The 22,038-nt window shown below is 34.4% G+C and overlaps 2 protein-coding genes across 3 annotated transcripts; one reads left to right on the top strand and one right to left on the bottom strand.

Moving 5' to 3' along the window:
• Window positions 1-559: 559 nt before the first annotated feature.
• CCDA (cytochrome c biogenesis protein family) lies at window positions 560-4,878 on the top strand. Its single transcript, XM_085668720.1, has 13 exons — window positions 560-631; window positions 808-892; window positions 1,374-1,490; window positions 2,085-2,119; window positions 2,463-2,593; window positions 2,696-2,781; window positions 2,860-2,891; window positions 3,332-3,493; window positions 3,703-3,775; window positions 3,867-3,967; window positions 4,302-4,394; window positions 4,498-4,544; window positions 4,692-4,878. The coding sequence occupies exons 2-13, from the start codon at window positions 808-810 to the stop codon at window positions 4,762-4,764; spliced, it is 1,035 nt and encodes a 344-aa protein (XP_085524846.1). The 5' UTR covers window positions 560-631; the 3' UTR covers window positions 4,765-4,878.
• Window positions 4,879-5,379: 501 nt separating this feature from the next.
• Window positions 5,380-16,691, bottom strand: AGD5 (ARF-GAP domain 5). 2 transcript variants are annotated; one of them, XM_028054108.2, is made up of 11 exons: window positions 16,445-16,691; window positions 15,265-15,323; window positions 14,995-15,085; window positions 14,494-14,548; window positions 14,288-14,378; window positions 13,946-14,153; window positions 7,714-7,942; window positions 7,396-7,574; window positions 6,832-7,143; window positions 6,679-6,737; window positions 5,380-5,779 (listed from the first exon to the last, which is right to left on the bottom strand). In XM_028054108.2, exons 1-11 carry the CDS (start codon window positions 16,493-16,495, stop codon window positions 5,602-5,604), a joined length of 1,512 nt encoding a protein of 503 aa, XP_027909909.1. In that variant the 5' UTR covers window positions 16,496-16,691; the 3' UTR covers window positions 5,380-5,601. The 2 variants fall into 2 exon arrangements, with proteins under 2 accessions (XP_027909909.1, XP_027909910.1); XM_028054109.2 differs by lacking the exon at window positions 16,445-16,691 and having other exon boundaries at window positions 14,494-14,559; window positions 15,265-15,329.
• Window positions 16,692-22,038: the final 5,347 nt, after the last annotated feature.

The raw sequence follows: 22,038 nt of genomic DNA on the forward strand, positions 1-22,038 counted from the left end.
AAATTAATTAATATTTATAAAAATACTTTAAATTTTTTATTTGAAGAATCCATAATAAATTATAAAAAAATTATAACAATATAAAGAATTTACAGAAGATATTTTCTACTTGAAGAAAATAATTAAAACATACAACATTTTTAATTTCTTTATCGGATTAATCATTACATTGTTTATTTATCTAATATTAGTATTATTATTACTATTTTTTGTCTTCATATATCTCTTCCTTTCCAAATATTCACATAAGAGTGAATTTAATTTAAAGTCACGCAGCGATCAATTATCTTTCCGCAACAAAAGTAGTAACTCTCCAAAGTCAACCAATTATTCAAGTATGACTATTATTTTTAGAGATTAATCAGTTTAAATATGAAAAAGTTTTACAGCATTAACTAACTAGAAAAAGAAATACTAGAAATAATTTTTTTTTATTATTTTATGGTTAAATAATAATGTAAAACATATATTATTTAAAATTTAAAATATTGATACATAATTTTGATTGTAAAGAATTATTGTAAATTTGTCAAATTAAGCATTTTTAAGTGAACACAATAACCGCCACAACTAAATTTGTCGGGGTCTGGATATTTTCAATCTCCTATTCATAGGTTCCGTGTTTCAGACAGTAAGAGTCTCTTCTTTTTTCTGCTCTCTAACACTCTGTTTGGATCCCAATAAAATATAAACGCTCACTCATTCAGTGCAAAACAAACTTACAACAAAATTTTGGGTTCCCATTTCCCAAATAGTTGTTATCTTGTTCTCAATCTTACATTTATTTTTGTCTAATTGTACATTCAGATGAGTTTGAGTATGAGTTTCTGTGGTAGTTATAGTCTTCAGTTTCCATGTCGCAGAATTACAAGCTGCAATCTTCACAAGGATGGTAATTCTGTCAATTTCTTTTTTTGCTTCATGTTTATCATTAATGGGTATTTTTTTTATTTCTTAAAAATCGCAATTTGCTGATTTTGTTAGTTTTTTTTTTTATCATTTCTGAAGATGTATGAGGAAGGTCATATGAATTTCTTGAAGAAATAATTTGGTGATTTTGCCACTGTTATTGGATGTAGCTCTGTGTATATAATTGTTAAATACACTGAAGAATTGTTTTACTGTTTATACTGGTCCTATGTGGCATGAGTTGATTATGTTTGTGGAGAATACCTTGCTCTATTTAAAATATAAATTATTGGATATGTATGGTTTCATTTTTTGTTGAGATGAAGGTGTGGGGATCTGGAAGGGTACTTCATGTTTTTATCATTGGGATTTAGAACAATGTAGTGCCTAATTTTTATCATGTTTTTGTGTAAAATGTCAAACATGGTATCCTTTCTTTGTTTTTGACATTTTTGTTGTTGTAGGCAGCCATGTTGTTCCCTTCAATACGCATCAAAAGCCTTCGGAGCCTAAAAATATTCTTCAGCCAAAATGGAAGATTAATGGCAATAACTTGACCACATGCATTGGAGTCATGACAGGTGGTATTTGAAAATAGGGTTATTGTGGATTATGGACTGATTATATTAGCTTCTCAGTTATCCCTTGTTTCTTTTGTGAAATTTGTCACAAGATGATGTGTTATCTCATAATTTTTTTCCATCTAATTTAATGATGCTTCTTATATTTGAATAAGGCGTGTTGTTATTTAGTAAAACAGACTTAATTATGCTACACAGGCCTCTTCTACACACTTGTTAATTCTTTTTTCTATTCATGTATTTTCTTTAATTGTTTTTTCCCTCTTTTGGGAACAGGGAACTTGCTAGTGTCAACATTTTTAGCTGGTTATATTTGGAACATGGTTTAGTTGACTTATAAACAATCCTCCTCAAGGATAATTCAAATGTTTAGACGTGAAATAAAATGGTGAAGAATTCCTTTCTTTTGTTTGTATTAAATGAAAATTGCAGGCCTGTAGCTGCTTGCCTGAATTACTGACTCAAATTTTTTGTCAAATTCTTGATCTTTTGTCTATTCTCAAACTTTTCTCTGGAATGTGCTACTGCTACAACATTGATGATTGGGATTGGTTGGTTGTAGTGGTGAATGATTTGTGTTTCCATCTTTTTCAGCGGCACACTTGGTTGCTCCAGTTGCTGCAAAAGCTGTAAGTATAGATAACTATGTTATTGATTCATTTCAATGTCTATTTGCATAGATAATTTCTGGAGTTATTAATTCTTGTCCCTTTTGATGTGTTTATTTTCTTATTCTATGTAAAGTAAACTCATTCAATGTACATAATGGTCTTGTTAAAATTGATTATTGCGAGTAGAGAATAATAGATGAGGTGATTCTTTTTTCTTCCTTCTATTTGTGTATGGGATATTAAACTTCAGGAGTTAGCTTTTTATGAGCTAATGATAGATAGGAAAGGTTATTCAATGAGGTTATTCTGTGAATGTCACTTTCACAGTTGAAATGACACAAATTGTTCTAAATCGACACAGGAAGTGGCTTCTTCTATTTATGCTTTGGCTGATGGAAGCCTCAGTGACTGGTTTGGAGGCTTTCTATTTTCAGCTGGACAACAGGCTAATGAAGCTGTTCAGGGCCAATTATCATCTCTCAGTTTCACTAGGTCCCTTATAAATTCCCATACATTATTTTCTTTCTATTTTCCCTCCTCAAAATTGGAAACATGTATTAATAGTTTTTGTTTGCTGTTTATTTTTGTTTACAGTTTGGCTGTAATTTATGGGGCAGGGCTTGTAACCAGCCTCTCTCCCTGTACACTTAGTGTCTTACCACTGACCCTTGGTTACATCGGTGAGCATGCTGCTGTTGCCATTTTTAATATTACTGTTTATTTTAGTTGCCTAAGTTTGTTGTGTGGAAATATTTCAGGTGCATTTGGCTCTGGCAAAAGCAGAGCAGAGGTAATAATAACTAGTTCATATGACATTATTTTCCTCTCCTTTTACGACCATGTTTGAGGATTGAAGTTTTTCTGATTACTAATGGTAAATACTAGCAAGGGAGATGATTTTAGGAATTAAATCTATGTTTTCAATCTTTTAGGTTCCTACTAAGATGCATAGAGATCTGACATGACATGTAGCAGAATTTTACAACCAGTGTCTTGCAATTAATTTGAAGCAGGCTTTGTCTGTAAAATGCATGGATCTTTGGTCTCTAATTTTAATTGAAACTGTATATACATTTACATTATTAGTTCAATAGATTCATAATTCAGGAAGTCACGAAGACCCATAGAATTGCATAGATGATTGTTTTCTTATTTCCATCAGTTCTGTTTGAGACTCTCTCATACCCACTTAGACAGAAGTATACTAATAACAATCTCTTCTTCCTGCAGGTAGTTGGAGATTCCATTGCGTTTTCCTTGGGTCTTGCAACCACATTAGCACTGTTGGGTGTAGGAGCTTCATTTGCAGGAAAAGCTTATGGACAAATTGGCCAAGGATTACCCTTGGCTGCTTCTGGTTTGGCAATAATTATGGGTCTCAATCTTCTCGAGGTACTCAAACAGTTTCTTCCTACCTTCACTATGTTCTAAAGGTTACAAACTTTCAATTTATGAAAATCAGTGTTTATATTTTTTTTTTCTGCTATTTTTATTTCATTTTACCTGCAACAACACCCATAACTGACTCTCAGTCAGCAGTTATTTTTCCTTGAATAAAATACTTTATTTATATTTGAATTCACTTTGAGAAAATTTTGCAGATAATTGAATTACGGCTGCCGTCATTCTTTGACAGTTTTGATCCACGTGCAGCAGCTGCCAATTTTCCATCCAGTAAGTTTATGCTCTTGTGCAGACCTTAGTTCTTGTATTATTATCTAAGTGTTTAGGCAGAAAATTTTATGGTGAGGAATTCTACTCTTAGGTGTGCAAGCATACCTGGCTGGGCTTACATTTGCATTAGCTGCCTCACCTTGTAGTACACCTGTTCTGGCAACTCTTCTGGGATATGTTGCTGCATCCAAGGTACATCTTATTAATAACTATTAGGTCTTCATTGTTTATTAGTGGTACATGCTTGCCAAAAGATTTTTGCTCACTAGATTTAGTTCATGAATTAAAAACCTCTGGAGAGGGTTCTAATATGTCAAATTACTTGTTTTAAACCTCTGAATCCAATATAGTTCCTGTTTGGATAAATTTCTTTGTAAGCACTTTGAAGAATTGAGATTACAGGTTACCATCAACTTATGAACTGTAATTTTAAAAGGTTTCTCTTCTTACTTTTTTAAAAGTTGCTTGTCACTTTTCATATTTTGTCCTTCTTATGTGGATGAAGAAAATAATGAATTCTTGACAGGATCCTGTGATTGGAGGAAGCTTGCTTTTGACATACACAACTGGTTACGTTTCTCCCTTACTCTTGGCTGCAACTTTTGCTGGAGCGTTACAAGTCAGTACATGTCTTTTTAGGCTATAGAATAATTTTAAAAAATCACCCTTTTTAAATGATATCTCGTGGAAAAAACATTTCTGATTCAAATCTCAATTTGCAGAGCTTGCTTTCATTTCGCAAGTTTTCAGCATGGATAAATCCTATAAGGTAATTTTTTTTAACTTTCCAATGAGGGATCACTGTGCATATAAAGGGTACATTCATGTACCCCTCACATTGGAGAGTATCCACCTCCCTTTTGAATTTCAGACTTTGTACGTTTCTTATGAATGCTACAATTTTCTTGTCACACAGCGGAGCAATGTTGTTAGGTGGTGGTGTATATACTTTCTTGGATAGGCTGTTCCCAGCTACAATGGTGATGTAGAAAATCTCTTGGTTCTTGATATGCCATGATTTCTTACTTTAACAGTTACATGTATATATGTCATACAAAGTACTTAATTGAATAGAATCAAATATGAGACTATTGCATATCACAGCCGAATTCTTCCTCTATGTACAAAATTTATTTGCTGGTCTATCAACGAAGCAAGATTTTGATAATGATAAGCCCCTGTGCCACATTCATTACCAGGACAAAAGATCTAAAAAGAAATATCACTTACAATGTAAGCTGAAAATTATATGATCCAGTCAAACTTGATATTATTTAGCACTTTGACCTAAAATAGTTATAACAAATTAGCATGTTAGTGAGTGGAGCTTAATTGACAAGTGAATACAGCCATCACGGGACTTGAAAAAAATATAATAAATCTTGAACAATTCTCATACTTCCGTTGTGTCCCTCCGTTGAAGTTGGTCATTTAAACACATTGAACTCATCTTACACTTCTTTTATTGTTCAAAAAGGGTTTTGAATAAATAATTACACAACTTCAATATACTTGAATGAAATGAAACAAAATATTCGCCCAAGTAACTATGACTATGTTTTGGACATAGTTCACATGAAAGATGGATTCTTATACACAAGATATAAAAGAGAAACAGAATAAAATAATTAATATCACTAAAGTTTTATTGTGAATACAACTATGGACACAAATGAAGCAATCACCCGATACAAGAAGAAAACTGAACTAGCTCAGCAGGTGTAGAAATGGTTTACAACCCAACGACCCGGGGCAAGGGGGAGAGAAAAAGAAAGTGCACTTTTTCTGTAATTTTATCTAATCTTCTATGGGCAAGCACTGGTAAATCAGTGCTTTGCAAACATTCCTTGTGTTAAAGAGGAGAAATCATAATCGCTCCCTGTCTTTGAAGTGGGCGCTGATGTTGGATATGCTGATGATACCGGAGATACTGCCTGAGGTTTACTTGCTCCAGACGTTGTAGACAAACCATTAACTGGAGCAACTTGCCCCATAGCATAGTAACTGCAAGAAGAGGCTACTTAGTTTACTATGAAAGAGAAATGTAATAAAGAAAAATAGAAAAATCAACAGAAACAAGGATATATGTTTTCCTATGATGACTTCTATGAAGGAGAAGTATTGTATAGATCCTGTACTAATAATGAGCAGAATCGATTACTTAAGTGAATGAAATTTATTTGCAAGGGTTAACAGCATATTTGAAACATAATCTTCAGCCTCCGCGTCAAATACACGTAAATTTGTAAAAAATGTTGAAACAAGAATGCCTCATTGTCATGCGTTCATTATGAGATAACTGACTCAAATTCGAAGTAGCATATGGGATAGTGAAACCAGAAATTGATCGATATGAAAACTCCATAGCTAGTTGGCACCGGCACTTGACTTTGAAAGGAAAAGAATAAGTTTGATCACTAATTTTCTTCTTTTTTTAAATAGCATGCGTTCTTTCCATTTAATTGACTTGACGATGACTGTGGTCACAAGGCATGAAAGTGGCTTGTGAATAATTTTGCTAACAACCTAATGGTAAATTTAATGAGAGGAAGATAATGACACAATTTTGAAAATGAAGTAACCAAATTAAACATTTTATTAATAAAGGGATCAAATAAAATAAAATAAGGAAACATAAGATTAATTTGGCCAAAGGAGAAAATCTTATTAAGAGAAATCAACTTTAATAACTCAAATTAAAAACAAATTCAAATAGTCTTTTGGCAGCACACAGCCTATAAACTCTACACATGATTTAGGGAATGACGAGTCCTTCTTGTTGACATCAACATCATCCTAAGATACTCAGAATCTAAAGATTGGGTCACAGTTCAGGCCAAACTCCTAATAAGTTACCCATGCTGAAATTAGATACAGTTTTTAGAAACAAACCAGTGCTGTACCTAGATTGCGGATACTGAACTGAACTCCCTGCTGAATGCGCTGCAGTCAAGTTCATTGTCTACCACGGAAGGAAGAAGAGAGATAAATAAATTGCAGAACAGTTAAGAATAAATCATTAATCAATTAACTTGATGCTTCCATGAATTACTTACTTGCATTAGTTTTTGCAAGTCTTCCTGACTTCCCATGGGCATTATACCCGGGATTGGGTAGCCAGCAGTTGGCCAACTTTGGACAGGAATATTGGATCCAGGTTGTTGTATGCCAGCTGGGTATTTGGAATCCCCACCGGCAGATTTAGCAGCAGCAGCAGCCATTAGAAGAGACTGTTGTTGTTGTAAGCTGGCCAAGTACTTGGGATCCACACCACCAGATTTAGCAGCAGCGGCCATTAGAAGAGTCTGTTGCTGTGCCAGCATGGCTAGCTGCTGTTGATGCATTGCAAATGGAGACACAACATTGCCCTGCAGATGTCCAGTTTGCTGGGTCACAAAATCTTATTTGCATACCAAAACAAAGCAGCACATCTAAGGATAGAGAATCAACATCTAAATTGACTTCTTCTGGTGTCTTGGATAGTAATAAGTCACATTGCGCAAGGAGAAATGCTCAAATAGCAAAAAGAAAGTTTATATTTTAAGAAAGAGTGCTAACCATATATCATGTTAACAAAGAAACTCGGGCTTCAACAAACATATCGAAGCACCTGCACATACCTTCTCAAAGAGGCTCATGATATCATTTTTTACATCTTTTTGTGGGTTTTCTGGAGTTGAACTTGTTGTAACTGAAGGTGTGTCTTTAAATAAATCCTCAATTCCAGAAGTGGACTGAGGTCTACTGTCAACTGATTTTGTGGTATCATTCTTCGGAGCTGGCAATGCCTCTGTAGCAGCTGAAACAATAAGCCACAAAACTAAAAACTAAGACAAACACAACAGATTGAAAAACAAAAAGCTTCAAAAACAATGCTTATAAGCACTTTCATTAGTGCTTCCATGGTGTACTTTTTCAAAAGGATGCCTGTGACATACACTGAAAACCTGCCCAGTTATTATCATCAGCAATAGCTTCAGCTGCACCTGAGCCCTTCTCACTTGGACCATCCATAGATAACATGTCAAAAAGATCCGTAGAAAAGTCAACTTTTGGAGGGGAGTTTTGTGTTGTGTCAGTAGTCTGTTTTGAAGTTTCAATTTGTGGTGGTGGTAGCGCAACAGGTTCTGCTTTATCAACATGTTGAGGTTTTCCCACGGGAGTTACCTGTTCAGAAATTGATCAATGTCACACATCTAAACAAGTATAAATAAACCACGAAACTTTCAACTTTAAAAAGAGAGGAAAAAAATTCCATTCCACAGAAAAGAGAAAGAAAAGACAAGGTCATTTATCTATGTTATCATACAAGTTATTGAATGTATACACTGATATAAATGATTTTATATATTATAGTTGTTAATTAATATTTATCTCACTTATAATGCTTCCCAAACATCCAACACGAACAAAATTTATCTCGATCATAAAACTTCCCTAGAAGGGATCAGCATCTTACTTTTATTATTGCAAAACTTGGACTGAGACCCAATATGAGTGGACTTATCTTTTCAAATAAAGATACGAGGCACGTGAAGAAAGAAATACTATCTGTATTTCCTAGTAAATAATATAATTTATACACATGATGTCACATCTGTTGCGATAAGTTGGCGTTTCAGGCTTGTATGAGACACAATTACCAGTAACATACATGGCAACATTAAGCCTATTTTTACACATATCATGAACACAAAGTTTCGACATTAAGCATCTCAGTTTTGTCTTGTCACAGCATATTTCTTTTTTCAAGAAAAATATATTTGGGCAATTAAGTCTGTTTGGGACCTATTCTGGTGTCTATTTTCAATCTTGTCGTTTTAAAATCTCATTCTCCATATTTGGATTTGAGAGTGGAAAATCGAGAAAACATATTATTTTACATTTTCTTTATCATGGATTTCAGAGTGGAAAATCGACAACAACACCTGACACAGCTGCAACAATACTTGAGAACTTGATTATCGTTAAGAAAACTACATTCAATTTTGGCAATTAACTCTGTTAGAATAAGTTGTCTGAAATATAATTATTTAAAAGTTGTTGTCTACTTTGTGCTATACCTAGTTCCTAGACATGTCCTTTCCTAATCTCTTATCTTCCCTCTCATAGATTGCATCAGATATCTCCAAAGTTATAGCTATGAGATCCTAGGAGGGGAAAATTCGCTTTCAAATTCATTCTCTACTCTTTTGTATTTTTTTCAAGTTAGTATCAGAACGGAAAGATCCCAGTCTATCTGTCTCCGTCCAGCAAAGAAATGCCATCTTGTCACTGTCTGCAGTCTTCTGCCACCATCCGTTGCCAAGGTTTTGTCCACTGACACTTGGGTCCGGTGCGCCTCAAAGAGAATGACCCAACCCCCAATAGCTACACTTCCAAATTCTGACCACGTGTCATCATGCGCTGCCACCGTCCCAGCTGATCCAGACGAATGTGTTTCATGTGCAGCCTTCCAGTGGTGGGAATCCTTTTGAACCACCATGATTGGACTCAATGGAGTCTTCTAAGCTCATTTCCACCCTTTGTTCTTCGATTCAGTACAATTCTTTGTTTCTGCCACCATCCGTTGCCAAAGTTTTGTCCAGTGACACTTAGGTCCAGTGCGCCTCAAAGAATGACCCAACCCCAATAGCTACACTTCCAAATTCTGACCACATGTCATCATGCGCTGCCACCGTCCCAGCTGACCCAAGCGAATGTGTTTCTTGTGCAGCCTTCCAGTGGTGGGAATCCTTTTGAACCACCATGTTTGGACTCGTTGGAGTCTTCTAAGCTCATTTCCACCCTTTGTTCTTCGTTTTGGTACAATTTGGGGAGATGTCTAGAGTTGCTCATGATTTCTCTCTCGGAATTCTAAGGTTGCCCTCTGTTCTTTTGTTGTTAGATTATTGGACTATGTCCTTGCCTCTAACCTTGTTTCAACATGTCTTCAAGGACTATCTACTCTTTCTATAACTTCCGAGAAATTAAATGAGAAAAACTACCAATTTTGGTCTGCCTCAATTGAACTTTGATTCCTTGGTCAAGGTTTTCATGATCATTTGGAGGAAGATAGTGTAGGGTTCCACTAGATCAAATTCAATAGTGGAAGAAAATTGAGCACTCTCGGGGTCATTCAAAACCTGTATATCCTTCTGAAAAAGGCTCAAAATATTTGTGCAAACAATATTCTACACCTCTATGATTTTGCTAATTGATTGGCTTTTCTCAAGCAATCCGATAACTATATAATGTCTTTTATTGCTAAAACTCAATCAACGGTTAAGGAATTCAAGACGCTTTTGGAAGTGGACTCGATAGATAGATGAGATAAAAAAGATGTTGGATAAGTTTTATATGGTTACGATCATCCGTGTAATAAATCCATATATTGATCATGATAAAGTTTTAACTAGTCAAGAAGTTTCATCAATGGAAAACTTGACAAAACATCTGCTTCGTGTTCCAACTCTTAAGAGTGGAAATGTTCAAGAATTTGCTGAGTTTTTTGCCATTATTTCTACTTGTAGAAAAGGTGGTCGTGGCACTAGAGGATCAATGCATATATTGTAAAAGAATAGCTCACACCCAAGAGAATTGTTACTCTTTACATGGCTTTCCTAACAATGCAGCCAATATTTCCAACTTTGAAGTTTTTGAGCCAAAGTTCTATGATGAAGAATATTAGGAATATTTGAGATTTGAAATCCAATAGCCTAGCACAATCATTTACACCTCCCAGTTCAACAAGTTGCATTTCACAATCTATGAAGAGTCAAAATGCATGGATAATTGACTTAAGTGCATTTGATCATATTTTTGGTAATATTTGTTTGTTCACTCCTCTCTACTTTCCTAGAATACCTCATTTCATAACCCTAACCAACAAATTTATTTAGTGTAGTTTCCCAAGGAATTCGTCAATTTTTCCTTTCTCCTTCACTAGACTTAAAATCCTTTTTTTTTCCTACTTGTTAGTCTCATTTCTTGAAGTCAATTAACTAAATCATTGAATTGTTCAGTAACCTTTGATATCAACTCTTTTGTCATATAAGAGTGTGGTATGGGTCAGATGATTGATAAAGGACATGAATCTAAAGGTCTATACTAGCTTGGTACTAGCTCATTTGCATCTTGTCTTGCGTCCTAATCTCTTAAACTACTCTATATAAACCCAGTATTTCTCATTAATAGAATGCCTTCTTTTTCACTTGGCAATAATGTTCCCTAATACATTTAATTTTCAAAGGGACTCCTTTTTCATATGTCTCCACGTGTTTTCGATTGTGTATGTTTTGTCCATGAATGTCCCATAGTAACAAATGGTGCCTCCACAAGTTGACATCCAATCCAACCTAGTAGTAAGATCCGCCAAAAGCAACAAAAATATTCCTTGGTGAATAGCAACGAAAACTTGAACTACGCATGTACATTCTTTTAAAAAAATGTAAAGTCAACATACATAAAAATCGATGCTATTGAGACTACACCTCCCAACTTGTCAAGCATACTACGAAGAATGGCATGGATAAATAGGAATTATCATTCCAACAAATATAAGGCGGGGTGGGCATCCGATCTCTTCAACTTTAGATAAACTCTCCGCTAGAGTTACCAAATGTGTCTCATTAAGCTATTCTAGACTTCAAACAAGAAATCGATGTTACTCTCCTAAACCCAAGAAATACTATATGTACCAATTTCACCTTTTTTGAACAAACTCCAATTTCTCCCCTTCTACATAGGTACTAATTTTGTCCATGTCCTACATGTTCCCTTAGTTGAGTCTTTCGTTCCTTTTGCTCCGAACACCCAAAATACCATAAAGAGTCCTCCCAATCCATTGTCACCCCTCTTATTGCCTATCAACCTAGAAACCAAACAATTAGTCCAGTGCCCTAAAGTGAGTCCTCTTCGATAAGTCCTTCTCAATCATAAATTAATACCATGACTCCTGATCAAGATGACTCAAGTTGGTCCGTTGAAATTCACGAAGGCACTCTCACTCTACTGGAAATCCCCATCCTAGCCACAATTTTCTTACCTACCATAAGTTGTCTCCTTCCTATTTCTACCTTATTTCTTTTGTCTCTTCTATTACTATTCTTAAAAATGTGACAGAAGATCATCCTAAATGGTGACAAGCCATGATTATTGAAATTCAAGCTCTTGAAGAAAACAAAACACAAGGGCTAGTTCCTCTTCCTTCTGAGAATAAGACAAATGGCTCTCGTTGGGCTATAACATTAGGGTTAGACCTAATGGTAAAGTTGATCATCTCAAAAATTAATTGGTGACTAAAGGCTATACTCATATCTATAGGCTTGACAATAATGCTACTTTTTCTCCAGTGGCTACAGTCATTTGTCATTGGCCCCTTCATCAATTGGATATTAAAAATGTTTTTCTACATGGTGATCTAGAAGACTTAGTCTACATGGAAAAACCTCTTGGGTTTGTTGTTTGGGGGGAGTCTGCATGGTTTGTGTCACTCTTTCTATGGTCTCAAGCAATCTCGGTGTGCTTGTTTTGGAATGTTCAGCCACATTATTCAATCCATTAGGCTGAAACACAGTGAGACAAATCATTTTATTTTCTATTGTCACACCTCCCCTAGAAAATGTGTACTCCATAGTATATGTTGACAATACAATCATTACAACGCATGATGTTGCTAGAATATCTAAGTTAAAGGAACGCCTATGCAATCATTTTCAGAGAAAAGATATTGGAAGTTCCAAATATTTTTTGGGCATATCAAATTTGTAATCACTCAAAGGAAACATTCTCTTAACATCCCAAAAGAGACAAGTCTGATTGATTGTTAATCAGTGAATTGTCCTGTCGATCCAAATCAAATATTAATGGTAGAACATGAAGATGCTTTCTCTAATCCAAAAAGATACAGAACATGGGTTGAAGAACTCATTTATCTTACCATTACTAGACCAGATATATCATTTGCAATTAGTGTTGTGAATCAATTCATGCATAATCCTTGTACTGATTATCAGAATGCTATCATTTGTATTTTAAGGTATCTCAAAAAAGCTACAAGATAAGGGCTACTTTATGAAAATAATGGGAACACCCAAATCTATGGATATTGTAATACTAATTGGATTGGCTCTCCTATGGACAAATGCTCTACTACAAGATATTGCATTTTCTTTGAAGGGAATGCTATCTCTTAGGACAATGGCATCCCTCACTTGTGAGCTTATATGGGTGAAAATATTTGTGCGATTCAACCAATGAAGATGTATTGTGATAACCAAGTTCCTCTGCACCTTGCTTCCAATCCAATATTTCATGAAAGAACTGAACACAAAAATTGACGGTCATTTTATTCAAGAAAAGTTATTGACCAAAGAAATATATATTAAGTTTGTCGCATCAAATGATCAACTTTCCAACGTATTAAAAAAGTCCTTGAGAGGACCTCGGATTGAATTTATGTGTTTCAAGATTGGCACATACAATTTGTATACTCCAAGTTGAGGAGGAGTGTTAGAATAAGTTGTCTAAATAGAATTACTTGAAAAGTTGTTTTGTAGTACCTAGTTCTGAGATATGTCTTTTCCTATTCTCTTATTCCCTATCATACATTGTATCTAATATCTCCAAGTTATTGTAAATATGAGATCCTAAGAGGGGAATTCACTCTCTCAAATTCATTCTCTGTATTTTTCCTAAGTCCAATAAAATTTGAAAAATGCCATGATGGGTTTTTTTATTCATTTTTGTTACCATAATTAGAGGAGCATTACCAAACCACCAATCCGATCATTGTGCATTCAATATCACCTATTTGGGCCTTTTTTTTTCCTTAAAAATAAGGAGAAATCCTAAATTTAAACTTGACAGCTTATTTCTTATAGCTCCATGCATCCCCTTTTTAAATAGTTTTATTGCTAAAAGTACTAGTTTCTCATGAGTCAAAACTCTGATGGCAGAGCAAACACTACAACCACAATGCCACATATAATTCACCACATGAATATGAGAAATATTGTTGAATATCTGATATAGTGCCACTACAAGGCTATAACATGGAATTTTTCAACCCCTCTGCCATAGGCAATTTGTGACGTCATAGGCTCACTGTGGTGGTGTGTATAGCAGAATTTTGGCATATTCTGCCATCCACCACTGGTAACCTTGCAGGGGGAGAGAGAGAACGCTTACCAGTTCAGGCCCTTTGGGAGGAGCAGGAACACAAATTCTTGTACCAGGAATAGCATTTGAAGGTTTGATTTTCTTCCTATCCTCAAAAGTATTCTCAGACACAGCTGCATAACTATGGCCAACCCTTTCCACGGGCCTTTTCTCTTCTCGAAAACTAGAAGGTGATTTTGGTTTCTCATTCCTTGCAACCCATCTCTTCTCTTCATACCTTCAATTATATGCAATGATTTAAAGCAAGAATCATCTTCACCACGTGCACATAAAAAGCATACACTTCTAACTATTTAAAGATTGAAAAGGAAAATAATTCAGTCTGGTTAAAATGTTCATAAACTAACATACTTTGCACGAATGAAATTTTCAATTCCAACTCTATCATAATTTGGGGGTAATTCTGCTTCCCAGTAACTGTTTGCCTTCTCATTTCCCATATCTATATAGGGCCAAAAAAGGAAAATCAAATATAATGAGAAGACTATATAACTAATGCATACATACTAACAGAACTCGAAATAACCACAAGGTCATGACAGTTTAGATTCCCTTACGTTGAATGAATGCAACCTGCTCTGGAAGCCAAGTGTCCAAAGTTGCTGAGCGAACCTGCAGTCAAGCTATCAATTAAGCATATAAATAAATAAGAATTTCGCAACCAAATTGAAATTTAGAACCAGCCTTTATTTAACACAATTATTTAGAGACTTATGGTAACAACCGAGATGCAAATTACCAGCTAAACAAGGCATCTATCCTTCTACTACTACTACTCATTAAGAATCCTTGTTGCCAGTATTTAGCAAACAAGCAAGTGAAATGAGCTTGAAAACAATACACCGTCCCTCAAAATAAATAATATAGTCTAGACTATTAAATTATCATTTCATAATTGAATTCACAAAGATTTTATTTCCACACAAGATGACTATAATACATAATTTCCCCCTCATGATTTGGCTTCCGATAGATCAAATATAAACCATTTTAAGAAACAACATTACAAGAAATCGACAGATTCAATCACTTTTACAAACCGAGGAACATAACGTTACCTTTGATATGTGTACCCCAAGACTTCTGTGTATTCCAGAACACTGCATGCATATAAAAATGCCAAGATTGACACTAGCCCATCTTGGGCCCCTGCAAATAAAATTTTAATAGAAATTTGTGAACACGAATAAAGAAAGAAAAATCTCAGGAAATTCATACACAAAGAAAATCCAATTTTCACAGACAGATTAGCATCAGTATATTCTTCTATGCCTATTGACATCAGGATGTGAGATAAAGATTCGATCATTTATAAGCCAGATACATACTTAGCTTTGCAGTCAGCACATTCCTTATTCTCTGGTAGTTTAAGAAGTCCTTCTAATATCTGCACAGTCAATTCAAAGTACACATGAAATATACAATCAAAGGATAAAAGGGAAAGGGTGAAAGAAAGTGTATATAAGTTTCAATGAATTAAACAATCTAATGTTCATATTTAAAAAATAAGGATTTCAAATATATATAACAAAAGTATATATGTAAATTGATGGACATCATAATGAAGAAAATTAACCAACCATCCAAAAACGAAGTATTGGCCTTTTCAGCTCATACATATATACATACACACACATACATACATACATATATATATATATATATATATATATATATATATATATGTGAGTGGGAGTGTGTGTATATATAATAATAATAAATTATTTATTTATTTCTGTCAAATCAAATAAAATCCCCACAAAACTTTTCCTTATGACCGCAACCACCTCAATGAATCAACTGCTATGCAATTATAAGCTCACAAACACCCAAATACTCGTGATCATCGAGGAAAAATCAATAAAACGAGAAACAACAAAAGAAAAAAAATAAAGTTTGATCATTTCTCCAGATCAACGACAGAGATTTTGAGCTACTACAGCCTTCCAACCGACAATGCTTCCAATGGCTCCATAACATTTCACTAATAAACATATTCAAAAAGAAAACAGACAATTAAGCATGAAGTACATGAGGATTAGAGAGATGGATCCAAAGTACTAAGTGTATTAAGTTATCGGCCTAAATTCATTAATTTAATCTCGAAAAGGATTAACATGATAACTCACAGATCAAATTATACTATAACCATCAGTCCATCACCACCAACAGTCGATCCATTTCTACATAACTTTTAACCATTAATCCATTACCACCGATCATCGATCCATTTCTACACATCACATCTAAATTTCTTTTCCTTTTACTTCAAAAATACGCAACAAATATACGTCATACATTATGCAATCACACAACCTCGCGACTCCGAACTTTGATTTCTCAATAAGTGAATCGGACAGCAATTGAAACGAATCCAGCAGTTCAGAATTCTCATTATCATCATTCCATCGTTGAATCAAAGTTTACGAAATTCGGAAATGGCGCATTTACGTATTGATAATATTCAGAGGAAAATCGTGGAGAACTGGATAGAAAATAGGGGAAAACCTTCTTGTGTTTGGCGTTGAGCTCTTTGGAAACGTTGGCCTTCTCGTTCATGATTCGAATGAAAAGGTTGGGCGTCGGCGAGAGAGAAAGGCGAAGAAGATCGAAGGGCAAATTGGTCTTTCAATGCGCTTTCTCTCTCCTCTCTCTCTCTAGTTTGTGATCTCTGTTAGGAAGAGAAGAATAAGAAGAGGAGGAATGAAGGAGAAATTGATATTGCACTTACTTTGACTTTTAATATATGCGGATTTTGCCATATTTTCTCCCTTCGCTCTTATTTTGGCTTTTCGCGGATACCTCTTTTTTGCGCGTCAATTAAGTTAAAGTTTTATATCAACTTTTAAAAGTAAGCCAAATCAAATTCGAGGAAAATGCTTGCTATAATACTATTTTTTAAAAGAATAAATCATAATACTTGATATTAGTTTAAAGATTTATTTTGGTACTTATTTGTAAACATTTATTTTTAATTCATTTTTTAAAATTTTATCAATTTTCTCTTAAAACAACAATTAATTAGTTTTAAGATTGGGACATCCTTTACTGTAAGATTTATTGTCCACTAATTCTTTTTTTTCAAAATGAAGCACAATATTTATTAGAGGGTCACTTAGAATAGGTGGTGAAGACGGAATCCATGTTCAGGAATGTATAGGATTCACTCTCACATATAACAATTTTTTTTGTGAAAATAGAGAAAAATCAACAATTAATCTACTTTAAGATTATGACATTTTTATCGATTTGTTGTCCACTAAAATCCTTTTGCAAAATGGTGAAGTAGGTTGATCATAGTATCGTCTTAGAACGGATGGTGGAGATAAAATCTATGATCATGAATGCACATGATTCATTCATATAAATCATTTATTTGCTCGTTATGGAGGTTGACCGTCCAAAGACGTATGTAGAATTGATACTCTTCTCTAATTCACTGATTGAACGCAAGTAGTGTTCTTCTTTGAAGCTTTGGTTGGCTTAAAATTTTTTGTAGTGTTTTGGGAATGTATAACATGGTCTTTCTCTTTCTTTCTCTTCTTAGACTACTTTATATAAGCATTGAACAGAGTAGTCGTTGTGGCATTGTTTGTGGTCGTTGAACAACTTCAACTTTTTTTGAATGTTTTCCTTTTGTCTAAAGAGCTTTCTAATTGGATGTGTCTAATGTATTCCATGCAATAATAAATGTTTTTTTTCTTTCATAGGCCACATTCAAATAACTAGATGTACTTATCTTCTTCTTGGACAATGTGGATTTTCTTAATTTGTCTAGATTGTAGTGTCATATGAAGTATAGAGTTCTTCTAGAGTTTATAATTATTGAGTTCAAGCATTGTTAAAGAAAAGTAGCTTTTGTTGTTTATGCAAAAAATCTTATGATGTGACTTGTCTTTTAATTAATGGATCAATTTGGTAGATGAAACTACTAGATGTTTCATACAACATAAAGTAAGCATTTATGTTTCATTTTGTATGAGGTTAACTCAATTGTATACCCTTATTGTTTGAGCACATTTGTGCCATGGAAAATGTAAAACAAGACCGCATAATGTTATATTGTCTACCAACAAAACATTTGCATCTTACATGATTTGTTATTGAGATTAACCATCATCTTTCGATGAAGCATTATCATGTTTATATACTTAGTTTTTTTTAGATGAAGCATCTAAAAACATTTATGTTTCACACAACAAAGAGTAAGCATTTATGTTTTCATTTTGTATGAGGTTAACTCAATTGTATGCCCTTATCTTTTGAGTACATTTGTGCCATGAAAAATGTAAAACAAGACTGCATAATGTTGTATCGTCTACCAAACAAAACATTGCATCTTACATGATTTGTTGTTGAGATTAACCATCTTCTTTAAGATGAAGCATTATCATGTTGTTATACATAGTTGTTTTTATGGCTTAACCAAAATCATATGGTATTGAACTTTTCTCTAACAAACATACACCCCATTACTATCCTTCGTTAGCCTTTTGTAGAATGACACAAGACACTAATGAGAGTGACACCTTAGAACAAAGAATGCATATGAAATTCATGACAATCAACAAATAGGATTCACTTGCACATTAAATGAGGATTTATACTCTATTACTCTCCACTGTCAACCTTTTACATAATGATACAAGACATTGATCAAAGTGTCACCTCAAAATAGACATTGAAGAGGAAATCAATGACAATGAATATGGAAGATTCACTTGCAAATTGAACAAGCACCTATTCACAATGGACGGTGTAAGTGAAATACATGACAACTAAAGCACATGATTCACTCACATACTCAATAAGGACACATGTCATTATTATCCATTGTCAACTTTTTGCAAAATGACACAAGACATTGATCAGAGGTTCTCCTCAGAATGAACGATGCATTTTATATCCATGACAAACAAGGACATGCGTGCCATTATTGTCCATTGTTGGCCTTTTATAACTGATCCACCAAAGTAATAAGAGAGCCATTTCAGAAAAGACGTAGATGAAATCCATGACAATCATTGCATAGGATTCACTTGAACACTAAACAAGGACTTGTGCCCCGTTATTATCCAATGTCATCCTTTTGCATATCGACATCACACATTGATCACATCACCATAGTAAAAGATGAGAAATTTAAATAAATAATTAATTAACTAATTAATAAATGTGAATAATGTGAGACTTTATGGTAACTAATGCTAGTTTACATGACGTGAAAAAGTATTCTGCCAATTTTCTAGGTTTTTCGTGTTTCTGGAATTTTTCCAGAAACCGTCTAACGGCAATGAAGGCCTGTCAGGCGATATATGATGTTTGAACTTAGTTTCTGGGTTCTGCCCAGAAATCGCCTGGTGGCAATGAAGGTCTGCTAGACGATACGAACTAGATTGGTTCGTTTCTACGTCTTTATGGTTTTGTTTGAACATGCACTTTTGGTTTTGGATAGTTTTATGCATGATGAATGAACCTTTGTTAAATTCTGCATGTTTAAGTGCCTTTAAATTGATCAAAGTATGTGCCAAAATGTTGTTTTTCGTATTTTTCGCGAAGCAGGAGCCGCCAGGCACTAATTTTGTACTACCAAGCGCCAAGTTCCTGGCTTCTAGGCGTTGTGTGTTGGGCGCCGCCAATTTTTCTAGTCCACACAATTTTCGTAAAATTGTGTTTCTCGATTTGTTAACCGTTCAATTTAGATGAAATTTTGACAAGTGATCCATAACATGTTGTTCTTTATTTTGAATGGTGGAGATTTGAATTGGAGTTTTTTAATCAGAGATATAGGTTACTCATGATTGTTGGTTTGAAAGTCTTTAAAATGCATGAATAATCTCTTGACAATTTCAAGTAACTACTAATGTGGCATGAGTTGGGAGCATGATTGGGTTATATTGTAAGTCTTTATGAATTTTAATGTTCCTTTGGGTTAGTCACATGTTGAGAATTGGTTTATTGGTGAATGCATGTGTATTAATACAAATTAAATTGGTGCATAGAATCATGTGCTTAATTTGTTAGAATGTTGCTGCTTTATATTTGATTTGAGCATGCATTATTCATAAGTTGGAATTGAATGCTAGCATGGATTTAAATGATGGAGTATATATATGAATATGTAGGGATTGATGCATATGATATGTGGGGATACAATTTTTGAGTCATGTTGATTGATATGAATGCAAATTGGCATGCTTAATTGGTAAAGTAAAATATGTAAGATAATTACGTGGCGCCACTAGAATGGCAGTTGCCACTAGAATTACGTGGCGCCTGGTAGAAAGGGTTGTCCCGCCAGGCAGAAGTAGATTGGCAGAGGCACTTGAAGGCGCGTGGCGCTTGGCGACGTTAGGAGACCACCAAGCGGTTTGGAACCAAACAGTGTCAGGCGACACGTGGATGCGCCAGGTGCTTTCAGGTGCAGAGTTGGATCGCGTGGAGGATTTTACACAACTTTGGATGGAGGTCTTGATGCGATGCTTTGTTGGGGCCTAGTTACGTGGCCACTCGAGGTTGTATCATGGTGGTTTTAGAAGACCAATGGAGTGTGCGAGATCGTGGCTCCGACGAGTTTGGTAGTTTTGGGGACAAATACAGATTGTGATTCGTATTGGGGAACTCCACTTGGTGTTGCGGATTGTGGCCGCAAAGAGTTTATTCTTGTGTGTGGACTATAAGCGGTGGTCTGTAGTCGGAGGGACGAATAGACACTCATGGCAGCAAAAATCGATTAATGCAATCATCAAAGGGTGTAGAATCAAGAGGTGTCCAAAGGAAGTGTTGAAGACTAGGTTGTTAGACTTGGGAGTATTATAAGTGTTTGGAATATTGAATGGTAATTTATTATATTGTGTAGTGAACTTTTATTTTGTTAAGATCACCCTATCTGCTTGTGTTTGGTGATGATCGTGTAATGCATTACACGGGAGCAGATGATGTTGCAGATGGTGCTAGTGAAACATAGAGCCAAAGATGGGTTAGCTTGGGATAATTATTTTGTGGCATTTAATGATTTTTGGTCTTATGTATTGGAGAATAGTGTTTTATTGGTTTTTGAATTGTAATATTGGTAGTGGAACTTGAATTTTATATCTGGACGAGTTAATAAAGGTTTTAAATTTTTCCGTATTTTGGGAAAGGACATTATATTAAATGAGGATTTATTTATATTTCTATTTTATTTCATTTTAATTAGTAATATCTGACCGGGATGTTACAACCACCTCACAATGTACGATCTAGGTTAATCTACTTGATTTAGAGTATAAGATTGAACACATCACAAATGAGGCATTGTTCCCAAATTATCTATATATAATCATAGTGTTGAAGTTTTACATATTGTAGGTGACAAAAGAAAAATTCACACACCTTTATTTTAGTTCAGTGTCATTGCCTAATTTATTTTTTGAAGCTCTACATTTAAAAATTGTCTAATTGTTAGACATAGTTAGTATCCTAAGCAAAGTATTGAGTCATCGTACTATTGTTTAATGTTGAATCCAAACCCTCTGATACTTTGATGCTACTTGAGAGTATTCAAACTTTGAATCAAACTCTGCTTAGATGCAAAGCACACTAATTTGTGTTTGATGTAATATGTAGAAAAAGAGGTATATTCTAATCCTAATTATTATTTTCCATTAACTTCAAACTCATATAGTTCAACATTTGATGAGAAGATGAAAATGATTTTTTTACGAAGATCTTCTAACGTGTTGTAACTCAATCTCTAACCAATATTTCAAACTAAAAAAAAAAGTTCAAAGTTTTACTTTATGAAAATGAAAAGTTATAGACAAAGTATTTGTTGACATACGTAGCCTGGATGGTGTGTTACTTGAAGATTTGATGAAGCTTTGATGAAGGTACTTGAAGCCATTTCCTTTGAACCATGCTTACATTGATGAAGATATGGAGATTTGATGTTATTTGTGTTGATCAAGCCTTATATGCATGCCCTCTATTTGGATCAATTATGGGGAAAACAAGCTTGTAGACCATTTAGCATAAATTAGATGTATAGGGTCTTTGTTATGTCTTTTAATCTATTGAAATATTTTTCAACAGGTTAAATGGTGTCTTTTAATCTGTTGAAT

The sequence above is a fragment of the Vigna unguiculata genome, chromosome 11, assembly GCF_037176805.1.
Source record: "Vigna unguiculata cultivar grain cowpea cultivar isolate G323 ecotype 2 chromosome 11, ASM3717680v1, whole genome shotgun sequence".
Classification (NCBI taxonomy): Eukaryota; Viridiplantae; Streptophyta; class Magnoliopsida; order Fabales; family Fabaceae; genus Vigna; species Vigna unguiculata.

Excerpts from the sequence above, each read along its gene's own strand:
- CCDA (XM_085668720.1), top strand. The coding sequence starts at position 808 with ATGAGTTTGAGTATGAGTTTCTGTGGTAGTTATAGTCTTCAGTTTCCA. Across the intron at positions 2,892-3,331 it reads CTGGCAAAAGCAGAGCAGAG|GTAGTTGGAGATTCCATTGC; the intron begins GTAATAATAACT and ends TTCTTCCTGCAG. Across the intron at positions 3,968-4,301 it reads GATATGTTGCTGCATCCAAG|GATCCTGTGATTGGAGGAAG; the intron begins GTACATCTTATT and ends AATTCTTGACAG.
- AGD5 (XM_028054108.2), bottom strand. The coding sequence starts at position 16,495 with ATGAACGAGAAGGCCAACGTTTCCAAAGAGCTCAACGCCAAACACAAG. Across the intron at positions 14,154-14,287 it reads GAAAATTTCATTCGTGCAAA|GTATGAAGAGAAGAGATGGG; the intron begins GTATGTTAGTTT and ends ATATAATTGAAG. Across the intron at positions 7,943-13,945 it reads CTCCCAAAGGGCCTGAACTG|GTAACTCCCGTGGGAAAACC; the intron begins GTAAGCGTTCTC and ends ATTTCTGAACAG.